We start from the raw sequence: 24,625 nt of genomic DNA on the forward strand, positions 1-24,625 counted from the left end.
TTTGCAGAACTGCATCTTAGTGTCAAAAGGCTTCGAACTGAAAGCTGTCTGTAAAATTCCTGCAGCCTGTTTGGATCTAATAAAAAGCTCTTTTGAATCAACTCTGTGTTTTCTATTGATTTCTGTCTTCATTCTATCTTTGACTCACAAACAGACTTGAATCTTTAGCCTTCCCCCTCATCCTGTTCCAGCTGTTCTAATCTTCATGTGTTTGGTTCCTTCTCAGTAGAAATGGGTTGGAAAAGAGCTTTGGAATGTTCAGGTGGTGCTGATGTCTTTCCAGATGGGGGTGGGCAGAACAGATGAGAGCTCCTCCCTCCTGATTCAGAGGGGAACAGTGGGCAGCAGCTGAAAGGAGGGAGTGGAAATGGGAAAAGTTCTCTGCACGTTTCTCCTTTCCAAGAACAGAGGGACACGACTTCATGAACAGCAGAAGCTAAAGAGTTGGAAAACATGCCCAAAGCTGCAGCACCACCTGCAAAAAGATGCTTCCTCTTCAGGCTCCGCCCCTCCACATCAAGAGCTGCAAAGAAGAAAGATCAGAGTTTCTGCTGAGCTGCTATTGGAGCTTTTAGGGCAGTGCTTCTTAATTATTTTTTGCAAGGCCATCCCTTAAGAAAAAGAAAATGTTTTGTGCAAAAATGTGCTGTTAATCTTTTCCATAGTTTTGTTTTTACTTTATTTTATACAAACCAATAACTCATCATTTTCAGCCTTCAACCTCATACTAATAAACCTATGAGAGCATTTTTGTGGCTCCAACATTACAGTCAACCCTGCAAGGACATTAGTTTACTATCAGATAATATTAAATTTAATATTAAATAATTTCAGACATTACAACTCTAAAACTTACAAAAATCTAAAAAGACTTCGTTCCAATAAAAACAGGTAACATTGATCTTTTTAAGTAAACTGGATGTTATATAAGATTTATCACAAAATTAAGGCAGAAAACCAAAAATAAAAGATTCTGTGTTTATTTCATCTCAACATTAAACTGTTATTTTATCTTTTCCAAACAGTACTTTACTGAACAAGTCTATGCAGAAGAAACAATAAACAGATTTAAACTCTGCAACATGTTGGTAAAAAAAGGTCTCCTTTTATGTCATTTGTAGGCTTTATGAATTTGCTTATCTGATAAATATTGAAATTGACAAAACTCCTTTGTGTTTTTTTTCTTCACTTTATTCATTATTTTGCAGTTATTGCCTTTTTTGAAATTGACTTATTTTTTCACTATAGCACAAGGGTGACCCCACCCTTACATTTACGTGTTCTTCCTACCATGACAAAGGTGGATAAAGGTGGAAAGATTTCATGTAATCCATGGACACCAGTGAAGATCACAAATCATTGAAGAAAAAAGAAAACAAGAAAAAAGGTTCAGCCCACTGTCTAGTGGGTCTAGATGACCCCACTCTCAATGTTTAAGTGCCTAGGATAGCACAAGGGTTACTATAATCTTGGATCCAAATGTTTGTAGAAAATAAAGCAGCAACAATCAAGCAGGATACACTAAGCAGGTGTCCTTAGTGTATCCCTCATGAGAATGAGACTGATTCAACAAATACCAGTTTGTTTGATAGTAAAAAGAAGGAAACTCATTGACTGAAACTCTGGGATGTTTGAAATCCAGTTTTTAGCTCTGGAAGCTGAAAATGTGTGGAGCTGCTGAAAATCCATCATCCTCTGTGAACGCTGGATCTTCATCCCTGAAAGTCCATGTGAAGAGGAGAAATGGTTGCTCCTCTTCACACCAGAGACAGGAGCAAGAACAGATTTGACTGCATTTGGACTGAGAAGCTCATTATTTGTCGAACTTTTCATTGTTAAATAATGTTTAATCCATTTCTCTGGATTTGAGAGCAAAATGATTCTCTGTTGATGAACTGATGCCAAACTGAGGAATTCTGGGAGTCTACAGATAAGCTGAAGGTCAGACGACGGCCGCTCCTCTTCAGTTTTACTGGCTGCTGGGTCACCTGGTGGGAAACAAAACAACCAGAATGCAGTTTAAAGATTGTTGTTGTGCTGTTACCAACAGTTTTGTTTCCTTAATACACCACACATACACCATACTCTAGCATACAGCTAGGCCAGGGGTCGGCAACCCATGGCTCCGGAGCCACATGTGGCTCTTTCATCCATCTGTTGTGGCTCCCTGTGACTTTGGAAAATAATGAGTATTTTATAATAATTAAATTTTATTTTAGTTTTTTCATTTTTCATGGCATTTCAAAGGCGCTGCTGGCTCCATACGAAACGAGAGCCACGTAAAAAACAGCTTCGTCATGAGATCCTATTTATCGGGCGAGACCTGCAGAGCTGATAGCAGGGAGAGGCACGCGGGGCGGCTTCAATAAACACTCCGATCTTCTGCCGGGAACTTGACGTGCTGCGGGGCAGAGACCAACTCGCTGATGACAGAGAGTTTGCGCCAGTGTTGCCAGATAGAGTCACAGTTTTCCAGCCCAAAAGTCATCTGAAAACCGCCAGATCCAGCCAAAAACCGCCCAGCACAGCTTTTGTTGATGTTTTTTTCCGTACTGGACTGATAAAATAAAAGATTTTTCTAAATAAAAGAAAGTTCAGACTAATAATAAAATGTGTACAATATTGAATATTTCTTCAGCGGAGCGCCTTCTTCCATTCATTTGCTTAACCCGCTCTATCCCCGCTATAACCTGAGTCCAGCTCTTTCATCCTTGTGCGGCGCAGGAGGCCCCGACTACCGTATTTAGCGCTCTCTGTGTAGGACACACTGAGGAGCGCGGGGGAAACAAATCTCAGCTGCAGAGGATATGAACAGGTAAACAGGTAGAGAGGAACAGCAGGTAGAGAGGCGGAGGAGGGGCTTTGTCTTCAAACTCTGTCAGAAAGATGGAAACACGGGCGTCAGATTGAGACGCAGCTTTCCCTGCAGGAGTTGAAGCAGAGACTTTCCTGGGATAATTTTATGAACTCAAACATGGAAACATGATTACCAAGTAGAACTCTTCAAAACAATAAACCTGATCTCTCCACATTCTCAGTGTCTACCATGCATTGATAAACACATCGCTCCATGCAGCGATCAGACCAGAACCAGTAGCTCCGCCCACACGCAGCCGCGGTATCGTCCTTTAACCCTTGTGCTATCTTAGATGACCCCACCCTTACATTGACGTATTCTCCCTACCATGACAAAGGTGGATAAAGGTGGAAAGATTTCATGTAATCCATGGACACCAGGGAAGATCACAAATCATTGAAGAAAATAGGTTCAGAGCACTGTCTAGTGGGTCTAGATGACCCAACTCCCAATGTTAAAGTGCCTAGGATAGCACAAGGGTTACAGAACATAATGTGCATTTGCAGCGACGTATGCTTCAGACGATGTCCGACTTCTACATGTAAATCAAGTCCGTACTTCTCAGTGAGGATTTTAATTGACTGGTGGATTTTAAAGAAGTACTTTTTTTTTAAAAATCTTTTCTGGCCTGCGATCTACACTCATGTCATTGAAGGTCGATCGCGATCGACGTAATGAGCACCTTTGAATAATATATACATGCATAATATATATAATGATGTCAAAATGGGTTGTGGCTCCGAGTGCTTTCTTTTTTATTAGGGGCGGTCCCAAATGGCTCTTTGAGTAAAAAAGGTTGCCGACCCCTGAGCTAGGCACTATGTTCATGGATAAGAATAAGTTATGGGGCTGTGCTTCTTCGTGTAAGTTAATTTGAAACGGCAGTGGCTGAATAAAGTTGTTTGAACGTTAACCGTTAGGATAGTTTTTTACTAATATTGGTAGCAGAGGAACATTAGCAAAAACATGTAAGCTGGAAAAATAAAGTTGGTGTTTGGAAAACAGTTATTTATTTGAAGAAGGAAAAGTAAGCTCTTGCAGTGGCTTTGGCGTCATCAGGCTGAGTGCGGAGACAAAAGTCCATAGTCTTTGGCGGTCAGGCTCTGAGACGACGACGTACTTCATGCTGGTGGGATAAGCTTGAACCAAGGTTTACCTCGAGGGACACCTGAAAGGAAGTAGACAGACCAGGTCCTGCTGAGGTACATAGCAGATAAGAATTTAGCTATTGGCTTAGAGTGAAGGCTTGATTGAAGAATGTCATGCAGAGTGTGTTACATAAGAACCCAGATAACCTGAAAGTGAGTTAGATCTTCTTACTGAAATTGTGCCAAAGCTAGTGGCACAATGGAAGCAATATAATAATGGAAGCAGGATGTCAAATGTCCAAAGGTGACTTAGCAGTTTTCTTCTGGCTGAATAATAATGATGTAACTGGTGTACTTGCTTGACATGTTGATGATTTCAAATGTGGAGGGTCTGATATATTTGCAACAAGTTATACCTCAAGATCATAACTTCTGTTATGTGTGAGTACAGTTTGCAGCAGAGCTAGCTTCATCTCTCTCAAGTAATTTGGTATCTAATAAAGACCATTCATAACTTAAGACCAAGTCAGCCAAATTGAATTTTAAAACTGGTTGCATTTACTGATGCATCCTGAAGCAAACCTCTCAGATGTGGTTACACAAGGTGGTGAAAACAGAAAGTTTTCTCCAATTTGATGGTTGTCAAAAATGATTTGTTGTCAGAAGCACATTTGCAGATGAAAAACTAGTTATGTCTGAAGGGATTGACAATGCCATTAGTCTTTCAACATTATTCTCAGAACTTAATGCTGGTAGTGCTAGTTACCCTGTACCATTAATCTTGGTCACTGGTGACTATTCTCTTGTTGATGCACTTAAGTCCTCAAATTTTGTTGTAGAGAAAATACTTTAAAAAAAGTTCATTAAAAAACGGTATAAAAAGTTCCATCAAAGAACTGATCCAAACTGGAAAAGGTTCAACGAGTGGCACAAACAATACTTTGCACTGAGTGAGGCTCAGTGCAGTACTTAACCCTTGTGCTATCTTAGATGACCCCACCCTTACTTTGACGTGTTATTCCTACCATGACAAAGGTGGATAAAGGTGGAAAGATTTCATGTAATCTATGGACACCAGTGAAGATCACAAATCATTGAAAAAAAAAGGTTCAGAGCACTGTCTAGTGGGTCTAGATGACCCAACTCCCAATGTTAAAGTGCCTAGGATAGCATAAGGGTTAAATGTCATGTGATTGATTGCAAACAGCAGAAACCCACACTGTGGGAAAGACTCCACACTTCTGACTGATTTTCATGTCCACTTTATTCTTTACAGATCAGATTGGGACAGAACACTGAGAACCGAAAAGAACAGAGGAACAGTTCTAATCTTTACTAGGAAACATGACTCACAAGAGCACAAGACAGAAACACCAATCTAGTTCTTTATCCACTTCGTCCTTAATACATTTTTAGGAAAATCTTTTCTTTACAAAACTGCTACCTATTCACATGACCCAGCAAAATACAAGATATAAAACAATAATGAAATATTTGCTAGTCACATAAAACTTGTTAGAATTAAAAATGTATGCAAAATAAGACTTAGACCAATGTTTCCAAACCCTGGACATCAGGGAACACTGTCATGTATGTTTTCAATCCAACCCTGCTCAAACACACCTACCTTTGATGACAAAATGGAAAACACGGAGGACAGTGGTCCCCGAGGAGCAAGGGTTGGGAAACACTGACTTAAACAACATTCACATTGTCTAAGCATAAACTGCAACCACGATGGTCAACTTAACAACTTTAAACCAAAAAAATAATAATACGAAAATCAACAAATAAAATCAACCAACAGAAACTGAATATTGCTTCTGAATTGTTGATAAATGTTTCTTTGAAAATCATTTCATAGACAATGTCAGTACAAAAAGTGATGGTATCTTCAAAACTGGTAAAAGCCATTCAAGAGCTGAGAATTTTACTGTTAAAATTTAAAACAGCCCATTTCTATTAACAGATAAACCTTAAAGAAAGAATTTCATGGAAAAGTTCAATATTTATTGTCAATCAACAAAGAGTAAAACTCATATTGCATAGATTCATTACACAGATTGAAATGTATCAATCCCATATATCATTAATTTTTGATGATTATGACTCAGATAGGGCTGATAGATAAAACTGTAATTACATTTATTGAGATATAACTTTTTCTTGATAGAAAAATTAGTTTATCGCGGTACGCTTTAATTTTGAAGGGCCTGAAATTAACACTGGCCAGTCGCGACTATTTAATACTCTTTGGCAAGTACCAGTTAGAGGGTTGGTGAGTGATCGTTTGTTGGAATAATGTATATAAGTTATCTCATATTTGCTTTAGTTTGCAGAAGTGTCTGTGTCCAAATCCAAATTGCTAAGACTGGAAATAAAACCAACCTTTTTATCACCTGAAGCAGAGCCAGCAAGCATGTTCAATCTCAGACTGAAATAACAAACAAAACAAAAAAAAGGTCAGACCTGCACAGCTTTAACTTGCTTTAATTTTCGGATTAGTTGGTAATATAAATGCCTTTTTCTTATCTGGAAAAAAACTACAACTGTTGCATCATGGTCCTTCAGTGCATCTGTTATGTTTAAAGTATAATAGAAAATACATTTTAAATCTAAACAACCTGCTGAAGATTACACATTTGACTTATTAGCCATAGAGTGTTCAAATGCGACAAATAAAGTTATTTGGATTATATTGTGATATATATATATATATGATTATCGCCTAATGTTAAAAAATCTATTTCATGATATAGAAAAATTGCATATCGCTCAGCCCTGCTTATAGAAGATGAAAACCTAAATATTATTTAACATAATGTAAATATTATACTAAACAATCAAAATAGGCTTTTTTTCAGCACGTCAGACTTCAGAAAACTGCATTTCCATGCATTCAACATTCATTTAAGGCTCCTTTTAATTTAATGCATTACGTTTTTGCTAAATTCTTTGATATTTTGGTCAAGAAATAGGCGTCTCCCATGTGAATTCTTATACGCATTTTGCGGCCAGAAACATGCAAAAGCTTGTTTCACGATCTTAACAAAAAGGCTTCTCTCCTGAATGAGTTCTCAGGTGTCTTTTAAGATTAGAAATTTGATTAAAATTTTTGTCACATTCTTTGCAAGTAAAAGGCTTCTCTCCAGTATGAGTTATCATGTGCGATCTAAGATGAGACGTCTGACTAAAACTTTGATTGCACTCTTTACAACAAAAAGGCTTCTCTCCTGTATGAGTTCTTGCGTGTCTTTTGAAACTAGATGTGTCACTAAAACTTTTATCACATTCCTTGCAACTAAAAGGCTTTTCTCCTGTGTGAGTTCTCACGTGTCTTTTGAAACTAGATATGTCACTAAAACTTTTATCACATTCTTTACAAGAAAAAGGCTTTTCTCCTGTGTGAATTCTCATGTGTGTTTTGAGACTAGATGCCTGACTAAGACATTTATCACATTCTTTACAAGTAAAAGGCTTCGTCCCTGTATCCGTTCTGTGCATTTTAGGATTAGACACATCAATAAAACTTTTATCAAATTCTTTACAAAATAATTTTTTTTCTCTTGTGCGAGTTCTTTTGTGATTTCTGAACTGAGACCAGTAACTAAAACCGTTACTAAATCCTTTACAGACATAAGGTCTTCCATCAGACTCAGTTCTCATGTGGGAAGACACATTGTGTGCAATTCTTTTTCTTTCACCAGATTTTATATAGTTAAGTTTCCCTCCCTTTGGAAAGTGACTTCTTGACTTTTTGTGAGAGCTGTCCACACTTTGGACATGACTTCTGTCTCTTCTCTTCCTCTGATCTCTGTTCTGTGGGTCTGTCTCTTCATCTGTAGTTGATGTTGATTCTTCATGTTGGTTTCCTTCTTCACCCTGACTATCAGTTACATTAAAGTTCTGCTGATTGTTTAGATCTGCTTCATTGTTCTCATCTTCCTCATAAGTAGGAATCTCCATCAAGGTATCAGTCTCCTGCTTCAGATCAAGCTGATCTTCATCCTGACTGATGAAGCGCTCCTCTGGTTCCTCTTTAATCTGTGGAGGTTCTGGTTCCTGTAGTTCCTTTTTAATCTGTGGAGGTTCTGGTTCCTGTAGTTCCTCTTTATAATGCGGAGGTTCTGGTTCCTGCAGTTCCTCTTTTATTTGTGGAGGTTCTGGTTCCTCCTTTTCAATCTGCAGAAGTTGTGGTTCCTTCTGTTCCACTCTGAAGTTCCTCTGCTGGTTGCAGAGACCTTCCTCTTGAGTCACCCAATGCTGGGGGAGTACTGCAGGAACACAAACACAGGAATGAGACCGTCTGAAGGACTTTTTGTACTGTCGAGGACCAATACATACAGCCAGCCATCCCTCCATCCACCAATTTTCTTTATCTGCATTATCCCTTTCGGGGTCACAGGGCTGCCAGAGCCTAACTTAGCTACTGTTGGGAATACACCAACTTTGGGAATACAACAACCACCCCAACAGGTGGGGTACACCTTTGACAGGTTGGCAGTCCGTAACATGACAACATAACACAACACACACACTGTTACAGTAGGTCACTGTCATCCCCACCTATGGGGCAATTTAGAATAATCAATTAACCACACCTTTCCCCTGGTGGAAGATTGGCGCTAGTGTTCAGCAGCGGAGCCTCCACCAGTGTGTGAATGTGTGTGTGACTAGGTGAATGGTTGTGTGACTGTAAAGCGCTTTGGGCCTTTGAGGAAGGTAGAAAGCGCTACAAGAGTATACCCCATTTACCATTTAACCTACACGGCATGTTATTTGGACTGTGGGTGGAAAAAAACCCATACATTCATGAAAACATGCAAACTCAAAACAAGGATCTAGTTAGGATCTGAACCAGAGGCGTTTTGCTGTGAGACAAGGAAGCAGCTGAAACACCCAATCAAAGAAACAAAGGTTTTCAAAAAATATCAGCCACCAATTTTAAAACAATCTACAGTAGTCTTGCTGACTCTGGTCTGTGACTGATGTCAGGTTGCCGAAGGGAGCAGATTCCCTTGATATGCTTTACCACCTAGCCTTTTGCTAGGGGAATGACGTTTGGCGTTTGCTTACCATTTGTATTATTTTAATCGTCCACAAACCTCTATCCCCTTTCCCTCTCTTTTTTACTCTTGTCCCCATCTTTTTTTTCTGACTTCCTTCCGATCAAAAAAATAAATGCAATCAAAAATGATAAAGATAGAGTTTAGCCTGAATTTAAAAAGGGTTCATACAGCTACATAAACCTATGTTGTAACAGTAACATCTGTCCAATACAAGAGAACCTCAGCTCTTATTTGTCCATTCAGCTGCTGGACAAAACAGGTTGTCCCTTAGAAATCTCTGAATGCACTGCCCGGTTGCCAATCACATGTGCTGTTTTCAGTGGCGTAGGAATGATGCCGACCGGCTAATAATATAGTTTTTATTCAAAATATAACATTTTGGTTTTATGTTTTGTTGTTTAATGCCTTTATCATTTTGTTTGCAATCAATATAACAAGAGTTATAACAGATAATTGACAAGGTCCTTCAAATATAAATGTCAAAAAATGTGCAACTGTCACATAAGTCGTAAAGGTAGTTGGTAATAAGCCAATGGAAACCAATGTTGGTGAGCAAGTGCGCTGAGTAATATTCTGAGTTTATCTGTGCATTTGTAATCTGTGCATCTGTAATCATGTGAGCAAAAACATTGTGGAAATGCAAATAAACAATAATATAAAAGGCTTTAGGCCTGCACAATCTTCTTCCAGTTTCGGCTTCTCCCATGCGAACGAGTCGCATGGTAGAGTTGGCATTGTTTTACGCTGGATGCCCTTCCTGACGCAACCTTCTCAAACCGGGCTTGGAACCGGCAGAGGTAGAGAAGGGAACAGGGAGCAGCCCGGAGTTGAACCCTGGTTTCACGGACGGAAGGCGCCGCAAACCAGCACGAGCTAAACCGGCTCCCTATTGTAGGCCTGCACAATAAATCGCAAATTTATCGTTAGCGCAATTTCAAGCTGTGCAATATCCATATCGCAAAAATCTGTGAAAATCGCAATAAATGGTAAACCTTATTGGTGCTAAAACAATCTTATGGCAGCTTGAAGTATTTAAGGAATCGAATAAACCCCTTTATGCATTTCACCAATCAGATAGAGCTTTTCACATTGTTGACCAATCAGATGGAGCTTTTATGTTAGATCTTGGCCTCCTAATTAGAAATGGAAATATATATATATTTTTTTTGCTATTTGTTTATGTATCGCCAGTTATATCGTCATCGCAACATTGATCACGAGTTTTCCTCATATAGTGTGGCCCTAAAAAGCGTACAGAGATATTTTGACGAATTAGGTGATATAGAAAAAGATTTGAATTTGGATGTATTTCTGCACTGACAGTGACAACAAACCCAAGCAAATGGCAGTTTGGCTGAGAGCTAAAAGATCCAAAGTGTGTCTGTATTTTTCCAAAGTAGACGCAGATAGCGACCACTGTCTCAGATGTAACAAAAACGTGGCTGTAAGGACGGTAACACCAGTTACTTGCCCAAACACCGTACTAAAATACACCAGATTCTAGCGGAAAGGTGCGCGGAATTTGACAGTCCAAGTAGAACCTCTAATGCAGCTAGGGTTGCAGTCATAACTGTCAGTCGTACCAGGAATGACTGGTCTCTTAACTTCATGCTTGTAAGGATTAACGCTGAACATTGTATGCCATGACTTGATTTACACATGTTGGGTAATAAAACCTGCTTCCTGTGAGAGGGGGGGGGGGGGGGGGGACTCAGAGAAGAGCAGATCAGAGCAGAAGTCAAGCACTTTTACTGCGGACGCCCCTGGCTCTCCCTTTGGCAAAAGATTTGAAAATTCATGCAGACTTGAGTGATTTTTCTCTTCCCATTTGCACATTTGGTTTTTGATATCCTTAACCATCTGAACCTGGGCAAGTCTTGTGCACCCGTAACATATTAATAAAGATTTGGATGTTTTCTGGACGCGCCACGGTGGGCGAGAAAACAGAACAGGGGAAACGCTGTGGCATTCGAGCTAGGCTAACGGCCAACCAGTTCAAGCCAGCGATCCCCTCCATCATTCTGTCAAATGTTTGCTCACTGGAAAATAAACTGGACCACATTCGTCTATTGTGCTCCACTCGGAGGTGGGCTAAGGACTGCTGTGTTTTTGTGTTCACCGAAACTTGGCTGAATAACAGTATCACGGACAATGCTATTCAACTTGACCAGCTAACATGTTACCGAGCGGATAGGCTGCTTGCGCGGAAAAAGCGAGGCGGTGGACTTTGTGTTTACATGAACAATTCCTATTGTCGCGACGCTGTTGTGGTCGCCACACAATGCTCAGATCTGCTGGAGTTCATGATGGTAAAGTGTCGTCTGTTCTACCTTCAGTGGGGAAATTCCGCAATACTGCTTGTTGCAGTATATTTCACCCCCAGTGCCAACAATGACGGCAGGAAGGAGACACTGCACGACCTGCACCTACAGATCAGCGAGCAGCAGACTACACACCCACGCATTTCTCATCCTGGCTGGGGATTTTAACCACGCAGACCCCAAAAGTGTGTTTCCAAGACTGTAACAACACATTCACTTTCCAACATGTGGAGACAACATACTGGGCTTCAGCTCCACTGACTGGAACATGTTCAAGTAGGGTGCAACAAGCAACGACACCACAGACCTCCAGGAGTACACAGAGACTGCCAAGTGTGTTGATGATGTCACAGTGAACAAGACCATCACGGGCAAATCAGAAGCCGTGGCTAACAAGAGAGGTCTACAGACTCCTTAAGGTTCTTAATGCTGCCTTCAGAGCTGGAGATGAGGAGGCCTTGAGGACAGCTATGGCCAACCTGTCCCGCGGCATCAGGGAAGCTGAGAGACAATATTCTAGGAGGATAGCTCATCACTTCAGCAACAGCAGAGATACCCAGAGCCTGTGGCGAGGACTAGGGACCATCACAGACTACAAACCTCCACCACAGACATGTGACAGCTCCATCTCCCTGCTGAACGATCTGAACTCCTTCTACGCTCGCTTTGAGGCAGTGAACAGCACGACGGCCCAGAAAACCCCACCCTCTCCTGGTGACCAGGTGTTGTCGCTGTCTTCAGACAGCGTGAGGAGATCCCTCCTCAGGATCAATGCACGGATGGCCCCAGGTCCAGACAACATCCCCGGTCAGGTGCTGAGAGACTGTGCGGGTGAGCTGGCTGATGTCTTCACAGACATTTTCAACATCTCCCTGAGTCAGTCTGTCATCCCCACATCCTTCAAAGCGACCACCATCATACCCGTCCCAAAAAAGCCATCTCCCTCCTGCTTTAATGAATACCGTCTGGTTGTTCTGACCCCCCATCATCATGAAGAGCTTCGAACGGCTGGTCATGCAGCACATAAAGTCTGTCCTGCCCCCCTCCATGGACCCATTTCAGTTTGCCTATCGGTTCAACCGTTCAACAGAGGACGCCATCTCAACTGCTCTTCACTCTGCACTCACTTACCTGGAGAATAAGGACTCATATGTCAGGATGCTGTTCATTGACTTCAGTTCAACATTCAACACCATCGCCCCCCCCCAGCAGCTCACTCACGAACTGGCTCAGCTGGGGCTCAACGCCCCTCTGTGCAACTGGCTGCTAGACTTCCTGACAGGGAACCACAAGCAGTGCGAGTCGGCAGCAACACATTCAGCACCATCACGATGAACACGGGGGCTCCCCAGGAATGTGTGCTGAGCCCCCTCCTCTTTACCCTGCTGACCCACGACTGCGCTCCGACACACAGCTCCAACATTTACATAAAGTTTGCGGACAACACTACAGTGGTGGGTCTCATCAGGAGCGGGAGTGAGGTGAGCCACCTGGCCATTTGGTGCAGAGACCATAACCTCCTCCTGAACGTGGAGAAGACGAAGGAGATAGTGGTGGATTTCAGGAGAAGCCACACTCAGCATGCTCCACTGACCATCAACAACACTACGGTGGAAAGAGTGAGCAGCACCAAGTTCCTGGGTGTGCACTTCACAGACCACCTCTCCTGGTCGGATAGCATCACATCACTGGCTGGGAAATCGCAGCAGCGACTCCACTTCCTCCGAAAGCTGAAGAAAGCCAAAGCCCATCATGCACACTTTCTACAGAGGCACAGTGGAGAGCATCCTGAGCAGCTGCATCACGGTGTGGTATGGCACCTGCAACGCGTCCTGCCGGAAGTCCCTCCAACGCATCGTGAGGGCAGCTGAGAGGATCATCGGTGCCCCCCTTCCCTCCCTCCAGGACACCTACAGCACCCGCCTCACCCGGAAGTCCCTCTGCATTGCAGATGACCCGACCCATCCATCCCACAGCTCCTTCAGTCTGCTGCCATCCATGAGGAGACTACGTAGTCTTCAGGCCAGGACCAGCAGACTCAGAGACAGCTTTCTCCATTAAGCTGTCAGGAAGCTGAGCTCTCTCTCCCGGCCCTGCCCCCCCTTCCCCTCTTGTTGCCCCGTTGCCCCCCTGCTCTGCTGCTGAACTCTGACATTCTACCTCATCAGCAATGAACTGCACCCTCCACCAGTTCACTGGTGCTGTAAAAAATGAAGAACAATACTACAGTCACTTTATTTTTTCCCATTTTTACAGTCATGACTTTATTTTTTATTATTTATAGTCACCTAATGTGTTTGTCTTATTCTATTTTATTCTGTAATTTTAAGTTAGATTCCCCATTTAGACTGGAGTGTGAAGAGAAACGGAATTTTAATTTCTATGTATGTGAAAACATTATAGAGGTTGACTATAAAGTTACTTTGACTTTGACTGACTTTGACTTTAGAATGCCAGTCTTTCTTTTCTATGTCCTGGTTTACCTTTATTATTTTTTATTTTCTGGTGGCTTCACTCTGCATTCATTTGGGGAAACCAATAAAGCCACACTATTTTCTCTTTATGTTGCAACTTTTTTTTATGAATAGAACTGTAGTTCAGATACAAATAATAATCTTAACATAAATTAATTAACATAAACTAATTATTCCTGCTGCGAACTTTTTAAAGACGGTCGCTACACAAACATAAATAAATACAGAACCCTTTTTTATTTTGGTTCTGCTGAAACTTCTGGGTTTTACTCAGGAAGAAACGGGCCAGAATGGTTGAAGACTGCAGAATCTTGGTGGAACAAGAATGATACAAAGTCCAGAGACAAATGATTGGATAGAATCTAGACCAATCAGCATGAACACTCTTGTCTGTGATTGGCTGTTTGGTGGCAGATAAGTCCCACTCATTTTTCTGCCTTGAGGATGGAGAGAGCGGACAACCAAAAGAAAGAAAAGAAGAAAACAAACAGCGGTGCGTCTAAGCTTCGCAGTGCGCGGGTTCTGCCCGCTGATCTCCCATCATCCCTTTGTATACACTCTCTCCCATTAGATCAGCCCTCCCATCCGTACAGTTTGGATCCAGATAGCAGCTCTGGCGAGGAAAACATGGACGTTCATGATCTATTTGTCTGCAGCAGTGAACGTACCAACTACGTGTAGCTGAAGCTGCGGGTTCCAGCTGCTATCCAGCAGTCTGCGCTGACGACAGAGTTCCTCCTCGTTCTGGACGATGGTTCCTTCAGCAGCAGAAAGTTGTTCTCTGACAGAACCTTCCTGAGGTTCTGAAGACATGGTTCCTGCTCCGATCTTCAGCTCCAACTCCCACAAACACCGCCGTCCTCTTCACTGCAGCTCCGATCGATCATCTGCTAGTCTCACACTCACAGCAATCCACGTTGTCTTTCCGTTCAACACTTCTCCACTCATTTACGACACTTTAGCGAAAGACGGTTGATCTGAATCGAACCACGTATCGCTACATCTCTTTACAAGCCTCAAAAACGTTTATCATCAAAACACCACCTATCTCTAAACACAACCTAACGCTGCTAGTGCCTCGGTTTGTTTACTTCCTGGTCACGACAGGAACGTCATTATTTAAATATTTAAAAAAAAAAACGTATTTAAAAAACTCAGTCTCTTAAAAAAATAGCTGCAAATTTAAATGATTAATTTTAGTCAGAAAATATTAAAGTCGATGAAAAAATAATGAAACAAAACGCCACTGTTGTCATAAGAGACGCAAAGCGGATATGACGTTTTCAAAAACCTTCTCAACTGAATTACCACAAAACGCATTTTTATAGAAAAAATAAATAAATAAAAAAAATAAAATAAAAAACACAAAACGCATATTGTATATCAACAGTATTCGAAATTCAGAGACGCAAAAAGAAATCAGAACATTGTCTGTATGTGATAGATTCAGTATTTTCTCGTAGAGTTCAACCCCCTGGCTTATTTCTATTTTAAATAAAAAAAAATCTTGTTCTTCTGTTTGTTACAGATGTGTATTTGATATTTGTAGTTGTGTTTTTTATTGCATACCTAAAAGTACATCCTTGTAAAATGGCATAATGTGCAATAAAGTTGATTTAAAAACAAAAACACAAAACACATATTTGTTCAATGGAGAATGTGTGTGTGGGGGGGGGGGGGGGGGGGGGTCTCACTGTTGGGAGAAATAAAAAAATCCAAATTTCAACTGCTGAGACTTGATGGAGACTAAAGCTTTTTCTCTATTAGTTTTTCAGTTTTATTCTGTGAAGTGGAACTTGCAGTGAATGCCTGATGAAAGCAAATATAAAATATTATTAGAGATGTCAAATTAACGTTTTAATCCTGATTAATTAATAACAGACACATTACAGCATTATTTCTTTAATGGCAATAATCTCATTTTTAATCTAGGGCCGTGTCCAAATTGCCACCCTAATCCCTGAAACCTTATGTGGCGCAGCACTGTATAGTGCCCTGGATTTTAAAAGCAATTCGGACACCATGCTAACTACTTTTGTTCTTTGGGTGTTGTTCATATGGCACACAATAAAATGAAAGTTATTTGACAAGAAAACAGAATTATTATTACCGCCACCACCAGGGGGGCATTCCAGAAAGCAGGTTATGCTAGCTCCCATGATAAGTTTGAGGCTAAGGAAGTTGATAACCTCAGCTTTCGGTTCCAGAAATGGAGGTATGTTTCAGGGTATGTCAAGTTGCCATAGCAACCCATGCTCTGAACATAGCCTGGTCTGGAGCAGGTTTAGTTGAAGGTTAGTTTGTTTACAGAGAGGTGAAGCAGCATCCTGTGTCCATTTGAAGATGATTTAGTGGATGAAGAAGCTCAGATAATACTTTTTCCACCATAAAAGGGTGATAAGACCACATATGGATGTTGGAAAAATAAACTTTTTTACTTTGATCTAACTTAGTTATTTGCTTCAGTTAAGAAAAGTCATTTTTTTAAGTCAGCTTAAAAATAACACGTAGTTTTCAGACAGTTATTTTACTTTCATTCAAATGAATTCAATTAAGTAGGTGTAACTTTGGTGCTGCTGTTAGAGCGGCACCGCAAGGGATTCTGGGATATCATTGCCTTTGCCTGTCTGGACGGATTTGGGTTTAAGTGTGGGTTTTTGACAAAATGTGTTTAGTTGTTTAGCTGTTTACTGTGTTTTGCCGAGTTATTATGTCCGACTATGCTTACGTCTCTGCACCATGAGTGAGAGTGAAGGAGAGGATGATGAGTTTATATAGCACCCCTACAAATTGTATATAATGACAATGATGGAAAATTCTTTACAAAATTTTTGCACCCCGTGCATTTTTTTCCGTCCTTTTTATTGTTATAAAAATGAGCATATCTGCCGGCTCAAACTTAGACATATGAGAGTTCAAGAAATATAAGTAATTAAGATGGAAAAAAGATTAATGGAGCAATGTGACATTTAGTTAGATAAATACGTAAGTTTAAGTTGTATAAACAATTATTGAGTTTTATAGACGTAAGAAATTAGGTTGAATAAATTTAACTCAATTACTTGTTACCAATAGAAGTAATTTATTTAAGTTTATATATATATATATGCGTCACAAGGAAAATGGAAATAAGATCAGAAACTCGTGCGTTTACTTTGTCTGTTATTTTTCTCCAAGCAGAAATTCTTTTTTTTGATGATGCAGTCATGTTACTTTTTTGATGGACTTCAATGGACTTCATTTCAATCAAAATCTCAGACTCTGTCTCACTTCCGTCTCAAGTGTCGCGCTTTCTTTTTTTCTCTCCACGCGTTTCCATGGTGACTCCAGAAATCGGCGATCTATTGAGAATGTCTTTATGTACCCGCTGTGCACATGCATTAACCCAGGGTTACCAAGTGGAGCGTAATTACGCTTACTCATATCCGGTCTTTTGGAACCGACATACCCAGAGTAAGCAAGTTCAGGCCGATTACAGCCAGAGTTCAGGGTTAAAGTCAGGGTAGTTTAAACATGCTTCCTGGAATACCCCCTGGTCTGGAGGCAAACTAACTTCCAAAACAGCGCAAAACGCCGATTATGACGATACCAATTTACAAAGTGAAAACAAAATAAACATTACCATTTTACGAAGACTAATTATGAATCTGCTATGTTCTGATGATGGAAAATGTGGCCAATTTATAAAGAATCAGATCACAAACACTTTGATGTAGACTTAATGTATTTTTTCAGAAATAAACGTGAAGTTACTGGTCCATGGCAATGTTTGTTTTTATTTTTGCGCCTAGCAATGCTAGCTCCAGCTGCATTTAGCTTTGCCCGAGATTTGACCCGGTTTTCTTGTTGCTTGTTTTGAGCCCGAAATCTTCGGAACTCTTCCATCAGCTCAATCAGTGGAGCTAGCTTAGCGGACACTTGATCCATAAAGGGATACAGCGTAGCTTTGATATCATCAAGAATCTTTTTAAGGTCTTCGTAGTCCTGGCTTTTCTTGGGGGCCATGGTCAGCTCTCTTTTTTGGAGAAAATCAACTTTTTAAGTCATTTGAAGATAGTTGTATAGCCACCTCCGCCTCCGTGCTGTAACCTGGAACCGGAAACCTTATGACAATAACCGGCCTAAATCAAAGACATTAAAGTTAATGCAGACCCAAACAGCTGCTGCTATCAATGAATATTTTGATTCCGGAGAATCATATGATGAGATTCTGGATCTGCTCTGTACTCATCACAAACCTTTAGAAGTTATTTTTTACTTAAATTGGGACCAGCTTGTGACCTGCTGTTGCCATGGAAACAAACTTTGGCACAAAGAAGCTGCAAATGCAGCTGATTTCTTCCTGCAGGGTTTGTCTGTCAGACTTTCATCAGGCAGAAGAGTCAAGAACCAGATTTGAAATCCTGAAGGTCTTTTTCATAAACACAAACCCTGATAGAGACTCTCAAACATCTGACTTTCAGAGACGCTTCAGGATTCCTGTTTGAGGAGCTGAGCAGAAATCCTGCAGCTTTGACTAAAGCGGATGAAGAAACAGAAAGAGAGAAACCTCCAAATCTATTGATGTTTAACAGAAGAAAACAATCAAATCATAAAATCATAAATCCAGTTAATGATTACACATCAACCAATCGTCTGTTGACTGCAGAACAGATGGACCACCTTTATGAACTGCTTCAGGGTCAGACCGTGTCCTTCTGGTCTAACGTCCACAGGAATCTGTTTCCTGGCTGCATTCAGAACTGGTTTGAAACTGGAGCCGGTTGGACTTCAGGAACACAAAGCTGTTCCAAAGATCCAGAGGAAGAAGTCAAAGAAAGAACAGATGCATTTGTGTCAGAGGGGTGAGTTGATGGAACATCTGGGATGGAAAGAATGTGGATGTTTGCATTTCAAAGACTTTCAGAAGAAGTTCTTGAATGTTAGGACTCAGCTGGGAGCCTCTTTGTTGGAATCTAAAGGATCCTGGATGAGATCAGATCAGATTGATCCAACATTAGTTTGGAGTTCTGGATCATGAAGTGATGAAATGACTTGGAGGAGTTGAAAGGAGGATCAATCATCTGAACTTCAGCTTTTTAATCCCATTTGATCTGGTTGTGATTTTTCTTTCTTTGGTTCTTTCTTCATCTTTCAACCAAACGAAGAAACAAAGTGAAGAGCTTAACCTCTGCAAATGGAGATCATGAGTTCATGAGATAGTGCTGTTAGTGATCTGCGTCCCACTCCTGAGGTTCCAAGTCTTCCCAGGTCACTACTGAGTGTTGGAGCCCAAACACTGAGTAGAGGTGAGCCCGACTGTCTTTAGACTATCCAAGTCAACCTCTTTCAAAACTTCGACATGTAAAAGAAAAAGAAGAGTGAAGCATCTGAAGTATCAGCTTCTGTGAGGATGTAGAATGACAATGGAGTTAACAGCGCTTTTTTATTTTCCCTTACAGTCTCCAGCTTGACCAGACAAGAGCCCACACTGCCTTTTACTGTCAGTCCACGGTCAGCTGATCAAGTCTTTCTCCACCATGTTGAAAATTACTGACAAACTTTACTGGAAGACCTGGGAGGGATCTCTTCCAGATGGAGCTGTTAGTATCTGGAACAGCGACTGCAATCGCACCGACTATGTGAGCAAACCCTCAAATCGAGTGGAATGCGGTTTATACACACAAAGCCTCGGTCCCTACTGCTACTATACATTGAGTGGCCGTGAGCTGAAAGATCCCTCATTCCTCATCCTTGTGAATGAAGATAATTTTGAAGATCTTGTCTGGATAAGTGATTCAAACGGTGGGGTACCTAAAAACGCTGTGAGGTCTGCTGATGCAGTCTACGTAGGAAAGAACCAGTATGGTCTAGGGAAGGTGGTCCCTCAACACCATTGCCTTTTTTTACCCTTGAAAGGTCGTGAATCTTGGTACCGCCAGTACGAGGTCCTGACCTACAACACTGATGTGAAAAGTGATGTTCTCTCTTGTGTTGAGTACCAAATAGATAAAGCTAAAATTAAACACCTCCCTCCGGAAACAATAAAAAAATCAGAAATTTCCAACATCACTAGCACTGAGATTACACAATCATGTACCCTTGAGGAGACAACTGTAGATGAGTCGAACTGGGATTTCACTAACTCCAAAGGTTTACATGCCGAAATGAAAATTTCTACTGGAATCCCATCCATTTTTGACATGAGCGTTACAGTTGGTGCTGAGGAGACATTCACATATTCGAAAGGAGGCTCCAGGAAAAGGGAGAAAAAATGGTCTCAGACTCTCACTGTCCAAGTCCCACCAAAACAGAAAAGGTATATCACGATGGTAGCCAGAAAGTGCAAGCTCGAGATTCCCTTCACTGCGCGCCTCACTCGCACTTACAATAAAGGAAAGGTCGGGTCAACAAACATCAGTGGGACCTACAGAGGTGCCTGTGTGAGTGAAGTTAAGACTGAGGTTAACCAGGGTTAGTGTATAGCAGAGTCTTGAGGGACAGACACAAAGAGATTCAGCTTGAAGCCTTAAACTAACCTGTACTTCAACCCATGATTCTTTGGAGGGAACTCCATTTGAATGTCTTTACAACAGCTGAATTTGGATTTCTCTTCTGGGCATCTGCTTTTCAGAGCCAGGTAGATATTCTCAAACATGTAAACTAAATGTAATCCATGAATGAGCAACAGTTATGGTTCAGGATCTAAATTCTTGAAAGTTTAGAGGGAGTTTCTCATGGGTCTTTGCTGCAAACAAAACTCTGACTTTAGTATTTTTGCTATAATTCCAGTTTCATTTGGACATTTTCGATGTTTGTCCTAAAGGTTGTGGTTCTTACTTGTGTATTCGTGATCATTTGCTCCATCGTAATAAAAAATGAGCAACTTTTCCATTTTCTTTTGGGTTTTTTTCCCTGGAAACACTGTTGAAACATGGATGATCATTGTCCCGCCAAGATATATAGCGTGTATGGAATTATTTTCTTTGCACGTCTGCTTCAGATTGATGCTTTTTGAAACGGATGATTTTGTTCAAATAAGTCATTCTACTTTTCCTGCTGAATAAAGATCAACTTCAAGTGTATGGGTTTATTTTGCCTCTGAGACTTTCCTGCTGCTAAGAAAGTGTTTTGACACGTGAAAGTTTTCCAAACCACTTCACGAGTAAAATAAATGCTATTACATCTAGTCTCTTAACTCAAAAAGGTGTTGATTTTAATGAATCTGCATTGCATTTATAAGAGGAAACACTGGAAAGTTTTGTCCTGGTTGATGCTGCTGCACTTGGTCAAGTTTTCTCCCAGTTAAAGCCAACCAAAAAACATATTTGAAAAATATCAGCCTGGCTTTAGGACAAACCACAGAGACGGTCCTTGTTAAAATAGTAAAGAGTATTAGATGTAACCCGGACTGTCAAAAACTCTCAGTCCTGGTACTACTGGATTTGAGTGCTGCATTTGACACTGTAGATCACAGTATTTTACTCAACAGGCTGAGAGGTTTAGGCATCTCTGGTATTGTTCTGAAGTGGTTTTATTCCTTTCTCACAGATTGAAGATTTTATGTAAGTATGGATGCATGCTCCTCAAAGGTCTTTGTAATAAATTGTGGGGTCCCCCAAGGTTCAATTTTAGGCCCACTACGTTTTAATATATATTGGCTGCCACTTGGGGATGTCATCAGGAGACATGGCGTTTCTTTTCATAGCAACGCTGATGACACCCAACTCTACATCGCTGTGTCTCCTGATGACAAAGAGTCGGTCAACACACTCTTAAAATGCATTTGACATTAAGTCATGAATGGCAGAGAACTTCCTACAGCTCAACCAGGACAAAACAGAGGTTTAAGTTATCGGTTCTGAAAAAAAAGAGAGAATTTGTTTTATCTAAACTAAAAAAAAAATCACAAAACTTCTCAGTGTGCGGGAAACCAGGGCATCATTTTTGACTCCAAGATGAGTTTTGTCCCACAAATTAAAGATAAAAAAATATTCAGACTGTGAGCCTTCCTGGAATCAAACCCACAACCTGCCTGCTGTCTACCAAGTGAACACCCACTGAACCACAGCAAGAGGATCAGGACCTGATCAGGTTTTTATCTGACGATCATGAACACGGTGGACATGAAAAACTGGGCAGGGCTTCTAGTTTGAGGTGAAATGACTGTCAGGAGCTGCAGGATGTTTGTTTCCTGAACTAAAGACAGAGAACAGGTTCAGGAAGAAACCTGACACCACCTTACAGCAGCTGAGGGGCGGAGCTTCAAGCTGACTGACAGATTGTTGGTGTCATTGACTGTAGAATAGCTGGAGAAAGGTGAGGTCATGTGACCTTCTGCTTTCTATTTTCCTCCTTCCAGACGTTCATGAACTCCCCTCATCTGTCTTCTTCTAGTTGCGTTTACATGGACAAAAGTAATCGTAATGAATGCCTGATCGGAAGAAAAATGCGTCATGTAAACACGTCGTTTGGAAAACTCTGATCCGATCAGACTCGTTTGGGTCAAATTTTCTTTCCGATCGAGATTGGTGGGTCATGCGATTGTTGATCCGATTGTGGTGCACGTAAACAGTTTATTCCGGTTGTGGGTCTGTACTGCTTTGGTTTTACGTCACGCGTAGACAATAGCCGCGGTTACATGGGCAGAATATCTTGATCGGATCAATGGTCGGGTTAAAATTCACCCGTGCACATGGGCACAGAAAACCTTTTTCCGATTAGAACAAACGTTCCCATGGCTCATACTCTCGTTCGGAATGAATCATTTGGGCATGCGCAGTAGTGTAAAAATCACCCGGATGCGGATATAGGTCCCGTTGTAAACAAACCGCTTCCACAGACATTTATGCAGCAGCTCGGTAACATACGAGACGATCTTCCAAACGTGCTTTTATTAATGTCATGAATATTATGAATTGCCTGTTCGCTCATCGTTATATTTAATCTGTGTGGTCAGTGCTTTTTTTGTGGAAGAATTAAGCTGGACGAAAGCTTAGGACAGACTAACACGGGCTAACATCATTAGCCTGATGGATGGACACAAAATCCAGGACCGTGCGAGAAACGCAGCAATCTGCAGCTTTCTAAGGACTGAGCGACATTTAATTCTGCTCTGAAAGTTCACACAGACCGCCCCAAAGCCACTCTGTGAGCTAGCGGCCCGAGCTCTGTTCGAACACGGTTCCTCCTGAGTCCTGCAGCCGCTAACCCAGAGCGGCGGGACGGCTCGCAGTCTGAATTCTCCCACACATAACAAAACAACAAAACGCACACGTAAAAAAGCCCCCCCCGACACAAAATTATTAATCCAGCTGCTCTGCTCACTCGGGTGCCAGTGGACCGAGTGAGCGTCAGGGGGCACGAAGCGCTCCTCCTCCGAATCTCCCCCGTGAGGGGTGTAAGAGAGGGGAGAGCCAGCGGGGCGAGAGCGGAGCGGCGCTTTTCAAGGGGCGTCCGCAGAGCTGGTCGGTCCCGTATGCGCTCCAAAGCTTTGTCTCAGCGAAACACCGTCTATGCGTGACGTAAACCAGAGCAGTAGTGACACACGATCGGAATGACCGTTTACATGCTCCACGATCGGATAAACGATCGGTATAACCCACCTATCTCCATCGGAAAGAAATTCTGATCCGAATGAGTCTGACCGGGGCAGAGTATTCCGAACGGCGCGTTTACATGACGCATTTTCTTTCCGATCAGGCGTTCATTCCGATTACTTTTGCCCATGTAAACGCAGCTAATGTGGTGCTCCAGAGGAGGTTTTGGAATGCAAACAGGACCAGCCGGCCGCTACAAACGAGCAAACCATGTCTCTGAGCAGGCTGGACTCGTAGCTTTGTGTTTGCGGGCAGTCTGTCCGGCTGCTCTGCATGAGCGAGCTGCCAGACTTGTGTTACCAGTCGTGTCAAGACAAAATAAAGGCTTCTGTTATTCCCACATATCTACATCCAAGATGTACATTGCATTGTACTCCATGGATTTTAAGTTCATCCAAAGCTAAATGTTGTTAGCACGTATTCGCCTTATCCTAACCCTTTTTCTGCATCCATGCTGCTGAGAATAAGGCACTGGCCGCACGGATTCAGAGCTAATGGTGGACTGAAAGAATGTTGATCTTCCTCTGGGTTTTTGGAACCACTTTGTGCCCTTAAGTCCAACCTGCTCCAGTTTCAAACCGATTCTGAATGCAGCCAGGAAGCAGATTCCTGTGGAATTTGGTCAGAAGGACACGGTCTGATCCTGAAGCAGATCATATTGTTGGTCCATCTTTCCGGCAGTCAACAGGTGATTGGTTGATGTGTAATCATTAACTGGATTTATGATTTTATGATTTGATTGTTTTCTTCTGTAAAACATCAACAGATTTGGAGGTTTTTCTCTTTCTGTTTCTCCAAACATCACATAATGATGGAACTGGATCACAGAAAAAAGCTTTTCAACTTTGTTTCCATTCACCATCATTTCTCTTTTCCTCCTATATTCGTTTTGCTTTGACCCAAAATAGGATTCATGAAACCTTTTTGAAAGTCAGATGTTTGAGAGTTTCTATCAGGGTTTGTATTTGTGAAAAAGACAATCAGGATTTCAGGAGGGAAATATTTCAAATCTGGTTCTCTGTCTCTGTTCTGCTCTAACAGAGTTGCGTGGGACCAGCTCATGACCTGCTGTTGCCATGGAAACAGACTTTGGTGGAAAGAAGCTGCAAATGCAGCTGGTTTCTTCCTGCAGGGTTTGTCTGTCAGACCTTCATCAGGCAGAAGAGTCCAGAACCAGATTTAAAATCCTGAAGGTCTTTTTCACAAACACAAACCCTGATAGAGAATCTCAAACATCT

The 24,625-nt window shown here is 41.5% G+C and overlaps 3 protein-coding genes across 3 annotated transcripts in view; 2 read left to right on the forward strand and 1 right to left on the reverse strand.

Moving 5' to 3' along the window:
- The window catches only part of LOC101163225 (gastrula zinc finger protein XlCGF57.1), a 466,623-nt gene that overhangs the window by 92,532 nt on the left and 349,466 nt on the right, over positions 1-24,625 (forward strand). The window lies entirely within an intron of this gene.
- Positions 5,189-14,635, reverse strand: LOC111948661 (zinc finger protein 774-like). Its single transcript, XM_023962679.1, has 2 exons — positions 14,478-14,635; positions 5,189-8,219 (listed from the first exon to the last, which is right to left on the reverse strand). The coding sequence occupies exons 1-2, from the start codon at positions 14,620-14,622 to the stop codon at positions 6,991-6,993; spliced, it is 1,374 nt and encodes a 457-aa protein (XP_023818447.1). The 5' UTR covers positions 14,623-14,635; the 3' UTR covers positions 5,189-6,990.
- On the forward strand, positions 18,497-20,873 carry LOC101156471 (natterin-3). The gene is made up of 3 exons (XM_004066402.4): positions 18,497-18,653; positions 18,957-19,097; positions 19,251-20,873. Exon 3 carries the CDS (start codon positions 19,329-19,331, stop codon positions 20,265-20,267), a length of 939 nt encoding a protein of 312 aa, XP_004066450.1. The 5' UTR covers positions 18,497-18,653; positions 18,957-19,097; positions 19,251-19,328; the 3' UTR covers positions 20,268-20,873.

The sequence above is a fragment of the Oryzias latipes genome, chromosome 2 (genome assembly GCF_002234675.1).
Source record: "Oryzias latipes chromosome 2, ASM223467v1".
Taxonomy (NCBI): Eukaryota; Metazoa; Chordata; class Actinopteri; order Beloniformes; family Adrianichthyidae; genus Oryzias; species Oryzias latipes.